At 30.9% G+C, this 21374-nt stretch overlaps 1 protein-coding gene across 2 annotated transcripts in view; it reads right to left on the reverse strand.

The window, feature by feature from the left end:
* Positions 1-2852: 2852 nt before the first annotated feature.
* The window catches only part of LOC107172370 (uncharacterized), an 88575-nt gene continuing 70053 nt past the window's right edge, over positions 2853-21374 (reverse strand). For both annotated transcript variants that reach the window (XM_089226383.1, XM_089226384.1), the window contains exons 2-6: positions 20218-20899; positions 12827-12974; positions 9660-9802; positions 7467-7607; positions 2853-4429 (exon numbers count right to left, since the gene is read on the reverse strand). In XM_089226383.1, the coding sequence (XP_089082509.1) occupies positions 3941-4429; positions 7467-7607; positions 9660-9802; positions 12827-12974; positions 20218-20754 (1458 nt within the window). In that variant the 5' untranslated portion in view covers positions 20755-20899 and the 3' untranslated portion in view covers positions 2853-3940. The remainder of the gene's footprint in view (positions 4430-7466; positions 7608-9659; positions 9803-12826; positions 12975-20217; positions 20900-21374) is intronic.

Raw genomic sequence — 21374 nt, forward strand, 5'->3', positions numbered from 1 at the left:
AGAAAAATATTCGGGGCCCCGATTTAGTTCTGTACCAGGGCCAAAAATAAGATGTGGGGGCCTGCCTATATGTCTAGGTATATATAAATTATATAGAACATTAGTACATGATGCTTTCGGTAATTTAAATACTTTTACAATTATTACTGTCTCCTGTAATTGGGGTGTAAATAATTTGACGTACTTAAGTCAACAATGTTTCATAACGCGTAGTACGTACATTGTCATACTGTACCTATAATGTATTGTGTACAGAGTGCCGCACAGTGTTTTACACCACAGAGTTTTATCATATTTTGTAAGACTGCACGACAGGCCAATGTGCAGTATAATATATATATAATATATTCTGTAGCCATTAACTAAGTATGAATCTCCGAATAAGAATGATTCGTTGTTATGTATTCACCGTACTTTTTTATGGAGTAGAGACTTGGACTTTATCCAAAGTTTCGATCAACCGAATCCAAGCGTTAGAAATGTGGATATATCGCAGAATATTGAAAATTAGTTGGTGTGATCACATAACGAATGTCACAGTATTGGAACGAATGAACTAGAATCTAGAATTAGTGACAACAATAAAAACGCGTAATTTTATATAAATACTACCAATATCAGCACGTTCGCTGTGATTATTTGTTTAGATTTAGTTATATTTCAGCTAGCATTAGGTTTCAAACCTTTTTCTTCATCAGCAATATTCAGCGTATATTACTATAGATATATACGTGTGAGAAATTCGTATTAGAAAATATCTTCTATTTTTAAGCCCCCGATTATACATAATGTTGATCAAGGGTGTGTGCAATTAAAATTAGCACCACTATAATTAAAAAGACTGTACTGCTCCATTTTCATAGATTATACAGGAGAAATAAAAATTGTTTACAATACTGTAAGAAATTCTCAATACTTACAGAATTCGTTATTATCATTTATTTCTGTACGCGATAACAATAAATTAATGAATGCTAATAAATGAGTACAAATCCTTATAATGTTGATTCTCAGCTATTGAAATTAAATTTCTAAAGTTGACAGTTTCTTATATATTTTTATTTAAGTATATTTAACACAATTATTTCAATTTAATTAAACAATTGTATTTAAGTTTGAAAACACTTTATTTTGTATTTAATGATTTAAATAAAACAGATGTCTGCTGGTTGTATTTTGACTCAGAATCGGACAACTACAATGTTACCTATAGGTGATTTTGATATTAAATATAATCAGAGATTGTCTACTTGTTTTCTATATATTTTAAATGATTTTTCCAGCCATCGCAGCACTTAAGCAGGCATTTGAATTTTGTTCCTTTCAATTTTTATTTGTTTATTTAGACATAACATTATAGTTTATTATGGCTTGTATGAAAATGGAAGGAACTCTTTTAGCTAATATTACGTCTGCGTCTCTTGATAAAATGATATACCTATAGTAGCTATTATACTATTTATTATAGGGAATATTAAAAATTAGTATGAGAGGATTGTATAAACGACAGCATGAAAATAATTTTAAAATTTAGCTGTAATCCAAATTTAAATATTATATTGTTTATAAAGTTACACAAAAATCGATAGCGATGAAAAGTATTTGATAAAATTTCTGAAAAAAATCAGAAAATTCATTCATACAGTTAGAATATAATATATTAATATTAAAAATATTTAACTATATACATATGATAATTATATAATACTATTTTTTATCAACAATTTCAATAAACAATAATAATTGTCGTACAATCTTTTGTTAGTTATAAGTTATAACGATTTCAAATTTCGAGGTAATGGGTCCGTGACGTGCAGTGACAGCTATTCAATAGTCTATACGCTTTGAAATTTGAAATTGGGTAGGTCAGATAACGCATTACAATATTACATTTAAATACATATACATATATATTGTAACATTCGTACATTACATCGATGCGTCCTGTAATTATTCATGTAGCTGCAAAGACATGGCAACGTTAAGAGAAAATTATGAAAGAAAACTCTTTATTTTGGAAAGAAAAAAAAAAGGAAGATTAATGAACCTGTAAAAGACACTCTAAATGACGAGTAGGTTAAGGAGAGGACATTAAGGAAGAATGATAAATTAAAAACACTCATTCGAGTCTTTCGTAAACCAAAATACACTCGAAACGGCGATAAGGAACAAAAGATTACAGTTCACTGGGTTGGATGCGCTTGGCGTGCAGTCAAAATCCACTCATATGTATACCAAAATTTAAAGGTTGAAGAAAATCCAACTATAAAAGACCGATTGGATGATCACACTTGGCTATGTGTGGATGTAATAAGGAAAGATATGATGGAAGCGTTAGATTAAAAGACACGGACATCGAATATTGGGGAAACTGGTAACAATTGGTTGTAGTCCGTGGGACCGGTTTTTATTGGCCGATTCACCTAAAAATAATAATTTCGTATAAACAATCTAAAAACATGCTGAAACTTCTGGGTAGCAAACCAAATTTCAGAGTGTCCGGTATTTAGAGGTTTCACTTTATCATGTAATAATTTGACGAGTGAACATAAAGCTAGATATTATATTGTCTCTCCGTCACGACCCGTAGTAATGTATATACATACTATACACTACACTGTATATTATAATATAAATACATCACATTATTGGTATTCACATAACACAACTGCGGGAGTGGGTTTATATTTTTAAAGTAAGTTTTCTTGATGTTTTACATTTTCAGGCGTAGCCGCCACTGCAGGTGATAGGGCATTTTATTTTTTTTCGCTAAACATATTATATAAGCAAAAATACATGTCCGGCTTTCTGAAAGAACCCACATAATCGATAGACAGAGAAACAATACCTCGTGAATAAAAAAAGGTCAATTTATTTAGGAGACACATTGATGTGAATATAGGGCAAGATATAAATATAAAAATATTACCATTATAATAGTACTACAAGTCAAAATTATCACTATACACTATGACGTGATACATAATATTTCTGTCAAACGTTAACAACCGAAAAATTTCAGATATTTTTCTTAAAATTTTAATGTCTTTTTTAAAATTGTATTTTTCAACTTGCCGGGTCATCTTACTACATCGTTGATGGTAATTATAATTTATATAATATATAAAATATTGGTACATTTTCTCAACTGGACGTGCGCGTGTATTAACAATTAACGTATAACAATAATATAGGTACGATATTTCGTTTGTAATACATAAATATATATTATATATTGCGCGGAATGATGTGTATATAATAATAATAATGGTGATAGAAATAATAATAATAATAACGATTATAATATTTGAAAAATAAATTACTATTGCGGATAGTCATCATAAAATATAATACTCAAGGCTCGTATGTTCATACATTTACACGATTTTTGTTTTGCTACATATAGAAAAAACATTTTGAGTGAGGTAAATATTCGTTTCATAATAACAGTGAATTAAAAATATAAATTCTAACAGTGTATATTTTCACATATTTTGGTGATTTAGAATGCAGAAAAAAATTTACATGGTTATTACCACATAATTTTATTTCGTATAAATTGAATTTTTACATTCGTGTATGTTCTTTTTTTTCTATTATGACTACTGTATATAAGTATGTCATTAATTTACGGAAAAAATTATGTAAACGATTAGAATCACAAAAATAAAATAAAGACATTCAAAACGAATGGATATTTCTTGTTATTTTAGAATATTTACTTTAGATTTTTTCTATCACGCTGCATATTAATTCAAGTGAATATAGTTTTTTTTTTGTGAATATAAATGCATATATTTCAAAACTTTTTATAGTGCACAGCAAGTGCACGTAGCTTTTATTACTTATGTGCATTTTTTTATTTTGTGGGCCAACTTTTACGAGCCCTGCATCAACAATAATAACATTACGTAAAACTACCAATTGGCCGCGGCGCTGGTCAGACGACTTTAGTGGTACCAGCCACGTCCAGTTTCTTCTTCATGGCCTCCAGTTCCTTGATGTCGGACACAGTGGACTCGCATTTGTACACGACCAGGTTTCGGTAGAAGTGGAACACGAAGAACACGAATATTACCAGCACAGGTATGACGATTATGGTGGCGGCCATGGCGGCCCGGAACGAGTGGTCCCAGAACTTGACCCAGCACAGTATGGCCACTTCGACGAGGAATAGGAATAGTCCGAGCACGGTGGAGAACGCCCAAGCCAGCTCGACGAAGCCGCGCATACGCTCGTGCGGCGACTCCTGGATCAGCTTGGTGCTCTGCAGCTTGCTGATGGCGTCCACGTTGGGCAACAGGTACGTGCTGATCATCAACGCGAATATGTGTACGGCCACTAGCACTGTGGTGCACACCGCGAACATGATGAACAACCATTCAGGAACCATGGTCGGTTCGTTGATCTGCAACTCCACCATCGCCACCTGCAGCGTGCAACGAAAGGATAGAACTGGCGTATGAATTATAATTATAATTATTTAAAATTTAAAATTTAAAATTAGAGGATCCAAGACGTGAAAAATTATTTGACACAGACCCGTTGGCCGTAAGTAACAGGGGCGGGATATCACCATCAAGACATTACTGCATTTGTTCAAATATTATACGTTTCTATATAGCGCATACATATGAATTAAAAAATTAAAAATATAACCCATGAGATAAATGTGCAGGTCCTAAGTTCCCCGAAATTAATCAAATATAGTTCATACATTAAGTTGTCACTTGAAAAAGTAAATTTTCAAATCCATTGATCAGTGATAACTGATAACTATAACTTATAAGTGGCCAGGCTTGGTCACGTAATGCGCAGAAATGAGGAAGAGACGATTAGGGTAGGGGTGGAATGGAGACCTACAGAGAAGAGGCCTCGCGGACGGCCTAGAAAGAGATGGTTGAATACAGTGGAAGAAGATCTCAAGAAAATAGGAGTGCGAGAGTGGAGAACAATAGTTCATAACAGGGAAGAATGGAGGCAGATCGTGATGGCGGTGAAAACTCTTCAAGAGTTATAAATGCCAGCAGAAGAAGAAGAAGAAGTGATAACTATAACGATTATAACATTGGCAATATAAATATTATAAACTTTCACTTCTCCAAAACAAAGAAAGAGAGATAGAGAGACACTTGGGCATTACACTTGTAATCTTAAAACAATTCACTGATAGATAATATTTTTAACAGTAATATATATTATATACATATATATATATATATATATATATATAATATATATATATATATAAATAATTTTCTTTATTGATCTTGAGCGTCGGCACCAAGGACGATTAGCTTAATACATATTAAAATATATTATTACAATTCGATTACCATTTTAACATACAAGTTTTTTAAATATAAGTTTCATTAAATAAATTACTTCATTTCGGCGCGCATTTAAGGAATGATATGATGAAACCATCAGCTGACCATCGCGTCGCGTCCAATTATTTCAAATAGGTTTGTTGACATTTGTTTTTTTTCTTTCTTCTTCATTCGCTCTACATTCAGTCACACTCCGCATGAGGTGTATATTGTTGATAGTTGATTATTCATTAGGTGCCCGTGTGTTAGGTAGACATGGCCAACACTCTGGCGGTTTATTATAGTTTCTTTTTTTCTTGTAGTTTTAATTTTTCCATATATTTTGCATGATTAATTGTATGTGTTTTTTGTTTTTTGATCTGTTAATTCGTTTCCATTTATTTTGGAATGACTCAGTGCCCATAAGAGTTGTATGTTTTTGTTTTGGTTGTTTAAGTTTTCTATTTGGTTTATGATATTGGTGGTGATGTCATTGGTTTGGAATACCACTTCGTATATTGTAGATGCTATGCTGAGAGTGCTTAAAGAGTCGAGGAATATATTATAGTTTTGAAGTGGAAGTAATATAATATATTATATTGTTTTATAAAGAAAAAATACATGTATAATTAAACCGTTTTTAAATTCAATGGCCCATATTGCGGTGAGTCTTAATAATAAAAAAATAAAAATATATAATAATATGTTGTTGTTTGTACAAAAAATTGTGTTAAATATCTTAATTAAATAATATGTTGTTTTTATTATTTTCGTAATTCCCAATTATTTTGAAAAACATAAAAAATTGTTTACATTTATTAAATATATTAATCCCTCTCAGTGACTTAATTAAGAATTTGAGTTTGAGAGGGGGGATCATATGTTTTTAGCAAAATTTGTAAGCATTATACAGTAATAACCTACCTCACCAAATATAAAATGTTAGCAGTAAATTAAAAGTTTTTTTTCCCTTAATTACGCTCCTGAGCCCTTTTCCAATTTTCCGAAACACAAATAAGATTCAATTAATACCAGAAACCTGCACATTCAAAGTCAAAAATCAAATTATTTTTTCTACAACATAAAGCGTTTTCATACGCAATATTAAAAAGTGGGTAAGTCGTGGATGTCGCTCTGCTGTACAATAGGTTACAAGTGGGTTACTGTACCTAATGGATGGAATTAAATTTGAATCCATTGATATTATATCATTGTATACGAAAAACGATTCTGAGCGGAGACAGTTTATCTGTCTAGGATATATTATAGATTATTAAAAATCTTCAAAGCACTTTTACTGCCCCAAAACGTGATGACAGACACAAAAAAAAAAAATAATAATAATAATAATAATAAAAAACACACATCATGGTAAAATCAATACATTCATCGCTCCGCTCAGAATCTAAAAACACAAATTATTGTGAAAACAATATTATATTCATTGCCCCACTCAGACATAAAATGTCATCAAGTAATACCATATATAATAGTGTAACATTTCAATAGGTAAGTTCTCTTAAAAAGTGCTATAAAATCCAAACTCTAAAGATTGATGATGATTATTATGATTATTTATGATTATCTATATGGTTAATTTAACTCGCATATTTTTTATTACATGTTATTGTGGAATTGAGCTCGTACTTAGGTACTTGGGTGTACTTTCAACAAATTTAAGCAAAGTACAGTGTAGCGTATTAAAAAACAGTTATAGCATTGCAGTCAAGAATTTTAACATATTGTAACACCGAAAAATACATATTATATAAATACCTAATTTTATTATTATGTGCACGAAAAACCATAAACTGAATCACTCGTTTCTATGAATAGAAAAAAAAATTTTCCTTGATAAATTTGTCGAGCGCTCTATAGGTTAGGTTAGGTACCTGCTATAATTAGGATTTAATTTATCGAGCATATAACCATATATACGATATAATTATATAATGATCGTACAGTAATAGATACCTAATTTTTATCGGTTCGAATATTATAGAATTTGTTATGATATGTAAAATGAGCTATCTACGTGTGAGTATGATATTTTGTGTAACGAATATGTAACGAAAGTATAAAGCAAGTACTGTGTGTAAAATGTAAACAAGTCAACAGCTCCGATAAACATTATTATTTATTATTAACCATGATTACCATTGCAAATCCAGATAAGAGTTCAGATGTGGTAGCTGTAGCTTTGAGTTTTGCTCTGCTCATGTGCAACCTCCTCCACGTTAGACCGTCACTGTCTTCGTATGGCTCTCCGTTTGAATTTTTTGGCCCTCCATTATTGCTCTGTGAAAAGTAACAAATAAATTAAGTATAACGACGCTGTTATTATTAACAGATGTAATTTTTATAAGGATTATTATTAAGATTTATATTTATTAACAATCAGGAGTATTGCTTCGAGAACATTTGGAATTGCAAAAATTATAATTTGAATAAATAAACCAACCTTGTTTTCATATTTTTTGGTGTAATCTAAAATTTAGTGAAAGTATATAAAAAGAAAACTTCTATATTTTTTAGAACACAATCGTGAAGATTCGTGTTGCGATTTTCAAGTAAAAAGGTGAAAAACATGCAAAGATTTTTAAAATATTTATTTTCTTTTGTATTAATAAATAATTATTTAAATAACTATCAGTAATTTATTTATTTATTTCGTATGACATAGATAACAAACATATAATAGTGATAATCTCTATTAAATTTCGAGGCTTGGTGGGACATGCAGGCTTACGCTCAATCTACGGAAACGCACTTAGCGTACGTACCGGCCGCAGTTGGCAATTGCTAGTTCCCGGATGGATGATCACCTGGAATTTTTAGCAAAATCTCCTTGCCACACATACACAAATACATGTTACAACCCTACCAACTTAAAAACCTTCAAACAAATACACAAAAATAACCCTTACCGTACCATCCCACACCTAATGGCCCATATGCCGTGAGTTCCCTATAAAAAAAGACTATTTAATTTCAAATTGTAACAAATAATAAAATAAAACAGATCGTCCTACTTTAAAAATAAGAAATTAAAATTAATTTTGTAATAATAAATAATAATAATAACAAAAAAACATTATAATTTGTTATTTTTAAACGTATAATAGGTAATTGTATTTAACATATTATATATACCTTTTTTTCCTGTTCATCACAATACTGCCACCCATCCCTGTATCCATAAATACCTACCCCTTTATTTAATAATTATATAGTATACCAAGTTAGTACTGTTTTAACATATTTTGCTAGGAATAACAATTTAAAATTGTTTTAAAATTATATTAGTTATTTTTGTGTATATTAAAATCAGTATCTTTATTATTAACACAATATTTATACACATAGGTGTATACACATTCACGGATGTGCACTGTCGGGATATGAATGCTTCAAACTGTACCTATGGAAAAGGGGGAGAGCAGCTGATCCCCACTGCTTCCACTACGAGGAGCTAAAAGAGTCAGTGGAGTAACGCTGTTCCATTGTCCGTACTGAGTGAAATGGAGCAATGCATCGGTCAACGTCTACGGCCCTAGGATGTTCCTGATATCATTCTGCGGGCGGAGTAGGAGTTCCTTCCAGATGATATGTCAAGAATATGATGAATTGAGGATTCCAAAGAAAAGCAGAGACTAGAATTTGGCAGATTGGTGGAGATGATACTCGGGCAGAAGGAGGCTAAAGAGCGCGTCAGGCAGGCAAGTGGAGGATAGATAAAGTAAAAAGTGTTGTTGTCTGTGGGCTGAAGGCCAGCTTTTCTGAGTGGTTAGAGACTCCCAATTTTTGTATAAATTGTTATGTTGGTGAATAAACGATACAGGAACGGGTGAAAAAATTATGATAAACAAGTTCCCACCCTGGTTTTTTAACAGGAAAAAAAAGGTACCTACATCCAGGAATGTACGTAACTACACAATGTTTTTAGTAAAAAATTCAGTAAAATTAAGATTTTTAGTTTTAACCGATGAGTACAAAATATAGTAAACTCTAAAATTAATTAGTTAATCTAATTCAAGGTAAAATATTATACTTCAACCCCCTATAGATATTCAGTTATTATTTTTTCGGATGACCAGGAGAGTACCGTTTTCCCCATAGCTCACCACATCATGCACCGATGTTGCAATTTATGTTGAAAAGCCGAATGGCGTTAATTTGTACTAATAAACAAATAATAAAAATGCATGCGTGTGAAGTTGACCCTCCACACTTCCTCAACCACTTGTTGACTAATTTTCTCCAAACCTTAACTGATGTTTTGCGTACAACTAAAACCACGTCACTTTAATATATCTACCTAAGCGAATTCCTTAACATTTATATTCTTACCCTATTGTGTTTGAACGAGTTTTGTTGCCACATATTGTTGTTGTTTTCTATCATCATTTTGCAATTGTTGACCACATGTTGACAACAGCACGTGTTTTGAGTGGTCAACGAAAATTGCGAACCACCTAATGGGCTGCATGTGCCTGTCGGATAAAAAAAAATTAAATCATTCGATTTTAAATGAACTAGCACACTCGACTGCGGAGTTATTGTTTCACATTGTTTTTTAATAACTTCGTCACCGTGTACTAATAATATGATTCTTTTTTTAAACGGAAATGTTTATTGTTTATTTAATTCTAGAAAAGTAATTTGTTATTGTAGCTCTTCTTCGGTGAATGGTGATTGTATAAAAGTGAACGAGATTTAAATTTACACCCAATCGCAACCACACGCGGAAAATTCTTAGTATAACAATTAACAAATAACAATAATAATAGCAATAACAACATTCAGAACTATGCACCTCACATAGTATTTTGGCCCTGGTACAGATGAACTAAATCCTGGCGCCTCTTAAATAACAATTAGTATTCAAAAAATGTTCTACTATATTATACTGAAGTAATTATTAGCATGAGCGCTGGGCAAGAACTAAGAAGTACCATGGGTCCTGCTCACAACCAACAAAGATATAATAATATAATATACTTTAGTTTTTGATTGATTTATTATGAACTTATAATAAGAATGTCATATAAATGCGCATGAAATAAAGTTACATGCAATTATAAATTTAAAATTCAATTTAACAATAATAAATTTTCATTTATCAAATCAATTTAGTATAATATAATATAATTATATTATGTGTATACAATTAATTTCTATTATTTCAGTCCATGATGTGTTTATTATTTTTTTTTTTGTGTGTCTATCATCATGTTTTGGGGCAGTAAAAATGCTTTGATTTTTGACTTCGGTACCTCGTTTGATCAGAAAGTGAATCTAGTTGGTACTTTGGGTGGGGGTCAAAAGTAAAAAATTCTTAATACTTTTCTAAATAATCGGGATAAACAAACTAAAAATTAAGGGATAAACGGGAAATTTACGCACACTCATTTTTCGACAAAATCGATTTTGGGTTTTTATGTAACTTTAAAACAAATGACCATAGATACATGAAATTTGCACCTAATGTTTATATAAGTATATTCTATCCATCATGCAATTTTCAAAAAATGTCGACTTAAGTTGAACTATTTGTAGGCATTTGAAATTTTTGATCATTATTAGTTTTTTTAAAATTAATATCGATAAAAATGTATTTGTTAGGCAAAAAAGCTTGAAAATTTAACAAGGCTCTTAACATATTGTTACAATAGCAGTTGAAAAATAAAATAAATTCAAAGTCACAATTTTTTTTATAAGTACCTATTCAAAGTTTGAATTTTGACAAAATACGTAAAAATCACACAAATTATTTTAAGCTAGAAATTCATAAAAAATTTTTCTTTTTAAATCTAAGATTTGAAAATTTTTATTAATCTATAATATATCCTAGACAGATAAACCGTCTTCGCTAAGAATCGTTTTTCGTATACAATTATATAATATCATTGGATTCAAATTTAATTTCATCCATTACAGTAACTTGTAACCTACTGTACAGCAGAGCGACATCCACGACTTACCCGCCTTTTTTATTTCAATATATTTATAGTTTTCGTTTATAGGACAGCCAATATATTATTAATATAGTATTAATAATAGGTAGTATTAATATGATAGTGTGTGTCGTCTGTTACCTCCGTTATATAAACATACGACATCGATAATTTGTGTTCAGAAGTTCAATTTTGAGTAGTAATCTTTAATAATAGAATGAATTAACCTATTATTAAATTTATAGGTAAAAATATATTGTCAGTGTTTTCACATGTTTTTTATGATATTTTTATTTTTAAGCAAGTAAGAGTTTAACTCGTTTAAAAATAAGCATATCGTAAACAATTCATGTAAAAACATAAATAATCTTACCTTTGAGTTAGATAACAGTTGGTAATAAATAATAATAACAATAATCGGTTCACTCAACCGTTAAAGATTACTACTTTAAATCGGTTCTTCCGAACCCACATTTGGTGTGTTGTATGAGATTGTTGTAAGACAGAAACAATATAATATTATGCGAGTGTACACAAGGCAGTGGCGTCCTCTGCACAATGTTTTCTGTCTGATCCACGCTCAACATTGACAGGACGCATCCACACAAAATAATTGTCTTTATTTTTAAGTAACTTTAGAATAATAATTCATCCATCATAAAAATTATAGAGAAAAATATTTTTGAAGATAATATGACATATTGGTTTGTCTGAATATTGTGTCGAAAAAATTTAATACACATTTAAATTTAGAAATAATGTCAAATGTCAAATAATAATAAATTATTAAAACAATGTGTCAAATCATCAACAATATTATTCTTCACAATATTTCTAATTGATGACTTTACTCTAAGATTTCTCAAAAATCATAGAAAACGATTTTATATGAACGCGGTTTATGTTTATATCTATGTCGCACGTTGACCTGAGTGGGAAAACAAATATTGCTCTGACATGATCTAGATTAAGTATTATGATTAAGTATTATGATTAAAGATTAAAGATTAAACTTTAATATAATTTATAATTCCGATAATTCCGATAATTAATCTCGCATATTACAGTTTTATTAAAAAATAATAATACTTACCTATATAATAAATAATAATAATTTAAGTCATAAATAATTAAAAAAATTGTATCTACTTAATTCGGTACATGTTAAACAGTTTGAAAATTATTTGAAATATCATGAAATGTAAATAGCTAATAAATGATGAAAATTAAACATGCTATACAGCAGCTATAACAAAATATTGGTATAGGTACCTACCATATTCGAACCAATAGTGTTGTAAATGCTAACGGATGTCAGAGTATATAATTTGGTTGTGTGGAAAAATGTAAATAACACTTCAACTATATTCCTACTCATTACTCTATATTATACTGAATAAACTAACAGTGCATATTTTATAAACATAGACGATAACACTTTTAAATGTATACATCAACTGCTAGCTGGTAAAGTTAGCTATTATAATATTATAAGTTTAATTATATTGTTAAAAAAAACATCTGATACGGATTTTTAAAAGTTCATTTAATGTCGCTCACCTGTCCATAGCGAAGGAGATCCTTTTGGGTAGCTGTTAATGGTCGGCGACCTCTCTCTTCCAAGACTGTGGTCGCTTCCCGAAGACGAATACAACACCACGCCCGGTTGATTCTGCTGTCGATGTTTGGACGTCTGACTGGGGATTTCCTGAGAAGTAAAAACAAAATGAGCATGTAATATTCAAGTGATAGTGTAGAATGACGGACGATGTGACATTTACCAGAGACAACGACCCGGGCATGTTTTTGACTTATTCGTTAATTTGTATTAATATATATTATGTAGTAAGATTATTATCTGTGTGCGTCACATTGTCGTGATATGAAATCGCGACTAACGCTATCAGCAGCGGTAAGACGAGAGACGCGTGTAATACGTGTTATATATAGTTTCTTGCGCAAATATCACAAAGAAAATGAACCTCTCCCAGTCCGACTGATGTGCAGCTGCAGCAGCTCATATACCGCGGTTCTCGGGTTTGACGATGAGTAGGTTGGTGGTATTACCTACTGTCCACTCTGGTCACACGTATCGTCATATAATAATATAATATGTAGTCGTTACCAAGACTTCCTGAATCGTAAAACGATCGGAAACGTTTCGTATTTAATATTATAGGCGTAAGATGTCCCCATTTGTACCTGCATAATATTTTTTTATATAATTATTAATACTAAGTACCTAATACGCGTATTATAAATGTGACCGTGAGGTATGCGACGAAATGATATTTTGACGGAAATTCGAATATCATCACGACTAGTTCTCCTCGGCTCAATGTCTGCCGCCGACGAAAATTGGATTCCGTCCATAGATTAATTATGGTTCTCTCACAATCAGTCGTATACAGGTGGTACTCGAAATTAACATAATATATGATATTTTTAATGAATATATTAACGATAATATTAGAAAATAAAAGTCTCTTATACATATGTAATATATTTTTAACGAAGATTTAATATCGCGGCGGTGTTGTTATATTAACACTATACTATATACAGAGTGATTCATGATGCGTAAAACACTCATTATTTATAAAAACTATTTACTTTTTTCAATATTTTTTTTCTTCAAAATTTAAGATCTATGCTTTTCTAAAACTATTATATACATTTTTAATATTTTTCACCCTTATATTTATTAGGTAAACCACTATCAACTTTTGATTTTTAAATGTCTACCTATATTAAAAATATCATCAATTAATAAGGCTATTTTTTTAAATGAATTTTCGCGTTTAAATTTTCATTTTTCGTTTATCCGTTGACGAGATATAGTCACAAAGTTGGATGGTTTTGGGGTGGTAGTGTTTGTGTATAAATGTGTTATACCATGTCAGTACCGCGGCCGCAGCAATTGGGATTTTTGTAGTCTAGCGTAAAACATAATACACTTTTCAAATAAATTCAGTAAGTAAATAGTTAAGTCTAAGTTGTGCCCCAAAATAGGTAAACATATTTACACAGGACAAACGCCACCCCAAAACCATCCAACTTTGGGAGACTATATCTCGTCAACGGATTAACGAAAAATGAAAATTTAAACGTGACAATTTATTAAAAAAACATCCTTATTAATTTATGATATTTTTAATACAGGTTGCCATTTAAAAATCAAAAGTTCGTAGTGGTTTACCTAATAAATATAAGGGTGAAAAATATTAAAATTTTATATAGTTTTACAAAAGCATATATCTACAATTTTGAAGAAAAAAAATATTGAAAAAAGTAAATAGTTTTTATAAATAATGAGTGTTTTACGCTTCATGAATCATCCTGAATAATATATATACAGGGTGATTTTTTATCATGAACCACTCATTTCAAAAAATATCAATGTTTTTGAAAATATTTTTTTACAAAGTTTCGTGTTGTTAAAAAAACAACATTTTCATTAAAAAATTATGTTTTTTAATATTTTTTATCCTTATATTTTTTTAAGTTTTTTACTTTTTTGAATGACAACCTAGAGTTTTAATTTCATATTCCAAAGCAGAATATTTTTCTAAGTATTTTGATACGTAAAAATCGAATTTTGGACGAATAGTTTATGAGTTATAGGTATTTAAAGTTTAGATTGGCGGAGTGGAGTAGTACGGGGTTACCCCGCAAAATGTTTGTCCATTACTCCGCTTGTCTAAACTTAAAATACTTATAACTCATAAACTACTCGTCCAAAATTCGATATTTACGTATCAAAATACTTAGAAAAATATTCTGCTTTGGAATATGAAATTAAAACTCTAGGTTGTCATTCAAAAAAGTAAAAAACTTAAAAAAAATATAAGGATAAAAAATATTAAAAAACATAATTTTTTAATAAAAACGTTGTTTTTTTAACAACATGAAACTTTGTAAAAAAATATTTTCTAAAACATTGATATTTTTTGAAATAATGAGTGGTTCATGATAAAAAAAATCACCCTGTATATATATTTATGCTCATCGATCATCGTGATAAGATTATACATATATTATACTATAACCGGAGGAATAGTAGGAGGAGGAGAAAGAGAAGGACGACCTGCTATTGAACTGACAAACTGAAATTAAATCTGTTGGATATTTTATTAAATTTTTATTGACCTAACCTATGTCGGGATCAAAGACAAAGATATTTTACGACGTCGTCTTAAAACACCGATGAAGCAGTCATCCTTTTGCTCAACATCTCAGCTCCATGTGCCAACCACTATATTATTGCTATTACATAGGCGCAACTAGGAGGGTGCTTGGGGGTGCTTCAGCACCTCCAGCCTTTAATTTAGCACCCCCAGATCAAAAACACCACAAATGGAAAAATCATATGAAAAAGTTTTTTTTGTTTTACGTAAGGTTGTTTAAATATTGAAAGAGATGTTGTTAATAAAATTACTTCTTCAGAAATATTGGAAATATATTCCAATTCTACTAATAAAAGAAAAATAGTATTTGTATAAAATAGTATAATATTGTATATTATGTAAACATAGTATTATTACCTAACCTTTGAGATGATTGTGCCTCATGTAAGTGACTGCTAAAAATGTAAATTGTATAATTATTTTGACATCAATGATTAAAAAAATAAATATTATTTATCTGTTTATACTAGGTCATTATTTGAATCACCTAAACAATAATATAGGTAATATACCTAATGTATTTATGAGGTAAATATTAGTGTGCTTATGTTTTTATAATGCGTTTAAGATTGGTTTTAGTAATTATAAAATTGAAGTATGGTACTTGGGGTGTGGGGGCGTTGTTCCCACGGGTCTGTTTCATCTACATAATTTTAGCACCCCCAGTGTTTGGCCTCTAGTTGCACCTATGTAGCTATATGTCCATTCAATTTCTTACCACAAAAAAATGTAACGTCACCCGTCTACATGTTTTAATTTTTTTTTATAATATTTCATAATAAATTATAACTACTTTAAAGTAGGTAGGTACTTGGCGAACACGACAGACTACGGTACAATATAAAATGATTATTATTCTCAATACGATTTCCGGTATATACAATATACATTATAATATTATAATCATCGTCCATCCATATCAATTGAAGCGTTGTTAATGACGATGATAGAAATGAAAACAGTCAAGTATATTATGTAACTTATTATACATAGTAATTTAGTATATTAATATACTATAGGTAAGTACTTCCTATTGAATTACGACAAAATAAAAAAAAAGCGTATAACAGAGTAAGCTGACGAGAGCAAAATGTTTTAGAATAATAATTTTTTTTTGTTTTTTACCACAAACGACTTGCCAAAGGTTAAATTAAAAACAAATCGCATAAAAATTAAACGTCAAATGAAAGATACAATCTGTGTCAACAGTTGAACACTGCGGTGATGCGCTTCAATATGTAATATATTAATATTGTAACAACTAACAATAGTAGGTATGTAAATACGTCATATCTTATTGAATTCTGAGTATCATTTGAATATTGTAAGTTGTATTTATTTATCTCTACGAGAGTCACAGAACATACTATTAATTTTAAAAACTATATTTTTCGAACAATTTTGGTTTATTTACGAATTACATGTAAAAAATTTAAGTAATTTATAAGGTATCTATATTCTATAGGTACTATTTATCATACGCATAACAATATAAAAAAATACATAAATTGATTTATAATAACATATAAGTACTATGAATAATTTTTTTGAATGACTGAATTTATTATCCAAATACAATATTACTTGAGTCATAAATAGCTCATCACAAATTGGGACGAGGAAAACAACTATTATCAAAAAAAATTGATTTATCAGAAACCACTCGTAGAATTTTTATATTTTGTTCTCTGTTAATTATATAATTTGTTTATTATTATTAATAATAAATAATTGTCTCTATATAGGTGTACCTTTGTGTGTATTATTTAAACAATGGATAGTGACAGTAGATGTTGTTGTTTCCGGGTGGAACGTGGGAAATTCACATTGAGTGTTATAGCTTGAGGAAATCATATTTTTGTCGAGACGTAACATTTTAACAGCTGATAAAATTATTTATTGTTTTCAATATAAAAAGTGGAGTTTTACCATATAAATGCTTACGCAATATTTTCGTTAACACTTGGAACACATTATTACAAACTTAATTTGAAAATATTGTGACTTCTAAAAATGATAAAAACCATAAATCAAATAAATAAAGTAATATATGGAATAATAGATTTTTATTCTCAAACCATATCTATGAAAAGTTTAAAAGATTTAATGGTCATATATAATGCAAAATGCAATGCAAACGAAACGAAATAATCGAATTCAAATTATTCAAATAATGAAAAAATTGAACAATGCGACATTCAGTCGCCCGTATGACCGTATATTATTATATTATAAGATATAGGTATCACTAGCTACGAGCTCACAAAGTCACGTTTAATAATTCTAGGCTTGTTAGGTACTCATTAATATTTTATAATTTTTATGATTTTCCATTATCATGAATTGTGACCATTTAATTTTTTATTACAAAAATACCTACCTACCTATAAACTATAAACAGTGGTGCATTAGTATTATATACATTTGTTATACATCGCGGAAATTCCCACTACACCTAACACAGAAGTTTCTCTTTACGCTGACGACAGTGTTGTCTATACAAGCTCCAGTGACGTACACATTGCAACTAATAATATACAGTGCCACTTAAACAAAATAAAGTGCTGGGCGAAAAAATGGAAAATTATCTTAAGCCCCTCAAAAAGTACAGCAGTATTATTTACACTTCGTCACCCCAATACCCCTCCCTCTCTAGTACTTAATGGCGACTACATTCCCTGGTCTCCAATTATAACCCTCACATTTCTTCGAAACTCCAACAAGGCTACCAACGACTCAAAATTCTTTACCCCTTAATCAACCGCCAAACTGCCTTAAGCTGGAAGTGCTCCATGCTTCTTTATAAGCAAATTCTACGACCATTAATACTCTATGCTGCTCCCATCTGGGGTAACTGTGCCAAAACTCACATAAATAAAATTCAAGTCTTCCAGTCGAAGATTCTACGCATAATATCCAACGCGTCGTGGTTCGTCAGAAACGAAGCACTTCATACAGACTTCAGACTCCCGATGGTTAAATCCTATATACAGTATCTCTCAATAAATTTTTTTAGCCAACTAAACAACGCCAAAAGTGCAAAATATTTCAAACTCAGCGATAAGCCTACCCTCCGGCGTCTTAATCGCGGACGTCCTCATGATGCCCTTTCTCAACACCAATAAGATTTACAAAAAAAAAAAAAAAAAATACACTTAGATTAACTAATATTATGATGTCATATTTTATTATTTATTTATTCATCTTTGTAATTTACTGTAATTTACTGTATATGTTGTAATTAATTTACCTTTAACAACTTAATGATGTTAAAAATTCTTTATTGTATCAATAAGTTCGATGACCTTGTATGTCAGAAACACTTTAATTTAATAAAAAAAAAAGTATTATATACATTAATTGTACAATTTTACATTCATATAAGTAATCATTCCTAAAACTTCTTGTTGACAATTATTTGTATAATAAAAATATTGAATCTCCTTTAGATTTACCAAATTCCCTTAAAGAAGTATATATAAAATACAATACTGCCTTCATTTGCACACGTTGAGCGGATCTTTAGTACTGGAGGGCAGTTGCTCAATAAAAAAAGGGGTTCAATGGCAGATCAAAATTTTGAAATGACTGTTATTTAGATTTAATAAATACTTTGAATAAACCAGCAGAAAAGTAGGTACTAGTTTTTGTATTCCTTATTTTTAAATGTTAGAGTTATTTATTTTTGAATTGTTAAAGTTAAACAATAAAGTAAGTACATTTAAACTAAAATATAAATCAACCCAGACTCCAGAGTGATATATAAATATTAAATAGAGTTATAAAATGATACAGTCCTACAACAGTTTTTAAATTATATACTTCATATCAATATAATATGCATGTATTATATTCATAGATATATTACCTACTATACAAGTGATTTTCACTTATTTTAAAACCTTTTCAATGAATTTTTTTTTTCATTATTAACTTAACTTATTAATTGAAGTTAAGTTAAGTTCAAAAAATTTGTTAACTTAACTTTAAACTTAATTGATGTATTCAAAATATATTAATTTAACTTTTAATTTAATTGAACAAAAAATATTTAACTTAACCAAGTTAAAAAAATCATTAACTTTCCCAGCCTTGTAAATAGCAAATAAACTGTTAGTCATCACTTCAATAGTTATTATTACTTACATCCAACTGTGGTCAAACGTTGAGTGCATTAGAGCTTTCTTGACAATTAGGTGATTGTAATATCTTAGCGCCGTTCCTGCCTAGTTTTATGCTTCATAGGCTGTTCTATAGATAATGTCTGGATTTTAAAATGATTTAATATTATATAACAAATTACTTTTACAAAATTAAAGTCAGTATCAATCAAAAATACGTAGATCACTAAGTTTTGTAAAATATTTTTTTCTCAAATTTTCATTATGCCCCTCCTCTACGGTTAGGTTGGGTATTAATCTATGAGGTCACAACAACAACCAAACTCATCCCCGACCATGACTAACATGTCTGGTGTATTGATCTCACAATAAACCGACGGCCTCTAGACACTTTTTCTCTTGACAGTCTCTCATTAATGTCAAGAGTAGTTTTTGAAAGAGGTGAAAAAACTAGAGACTCTTCTGGTTCGTTTAACAGCTGACGGTGTCGCTTCACTTATAAACGATAATAATTTCGGCGCGTGCACATATTTTGATGCATCTACATTTTGATTCATACAATTAAAAATGATTTTTTGGAACTAGGTCGTTGTTCATGGAACACTCTATATCAACCATATCGCCGTCATCACACAATACTTACGCGACCGATTGTCCGTTGCACCTGCATCGTCCTGGAACTGTCTTGAAGGTTGTGCAGCCCGAGCATTTGGCTGTTCTTGGCCAGCGCGTCGATGGCTGATTGCTGTTGTCGAATCCTCTTGGCGGTCGACCGGAATGAGTTGCGCAACTTGCTCTTGAACCCTGCTCCGACACTACTTCCACCACCACCTCCACCGGCACTACTACCACCGCCTCCGCCAAAGACGCGGTGTACACCCCTCTCAGGTGCTGTCAACACGGTCGCGCTGTTCGACCTGCCGTGCTGTTGACGCTGCTTGAGTGCTGTCTGCTCTTTGGCGGACTTCGCGGCGGCAGTCATCGTACTCTCCTGCAAATGACGAGGCCGAGAATCTATTTGCGGCATGCTCACGTGCCTCGCGTTTCCGGTGACTATTTTTGGTGGCGATCGACGATGATTCGCCGGTTCGACCAAAGCCGTGGTTACTGTCGTGGTGGCCTGCATGGTGTCTGCCGCCGTTGCGGCTTCCGCTGGAGTGGTGACCGCCGGAGTGGACATATCCGGCTGTAACCGGAGCTGCTGCAGCCGATATGAGTCTTCGCTGTCGTCGTCGTTACCGGAAGCGTCCTCCACGCAGCTTTACACAACCGATGATTGCTCGTATATAATGTTATCCACGGTCCACAGTGGTACAGACGATCATCTGCCAACAAATAACGTTAAACTGATATTATTTTAATACATAAATAAATTATTTTACTCAAAACGGGACAAACGTTTATTCGAATTATTTTTATGGGAAAATTTGTACCAATTCTCCACGGTTAACCACACCAATTCTAACCAACGATTGTTTTTCGTTTAACTTGAACACCACTCTCAAAGGTCAGAATTCTATGACCAACTCAATGTTACAAATTGGAATGAGCAACTGACAAATTTATCAATAATTGATTATTGATCACAAGCATTGTCGTGGGGAATAGAAAAACAACGAACATATCCGTCAATATCAATTGTCATCACCTAGCCAATCGTAAAATATTTTTTTCAGTCAATCAAACGATGAACTTGATAATTATTTATCAAAATAATATTATTTTTCTACTAGAAATGTTTTGGTATTTGACGTTTCTCTCCCCCCCCCCCCCCAACCACGGAAACTTTTCCACCTCAAC

The sequence above is a fragment of the Diuraphis noxia genome, unplaced genomic scaffold (genome assembly GCF_037042655.1).
Source record: "Diuraphis noxia isolate RWA-SAM2 unplaced genomic scaffold, SU_Dnox_SAM2 contig0004, whole genome shotgun sequence".
NCBI classification, from domain to species: domain Eukaryota; kingdom Metazoa; phylum Arthropoda; class Insecta; order Hemiptera; family Aphididae; genus Diuraphis; species Diuraphis noxia.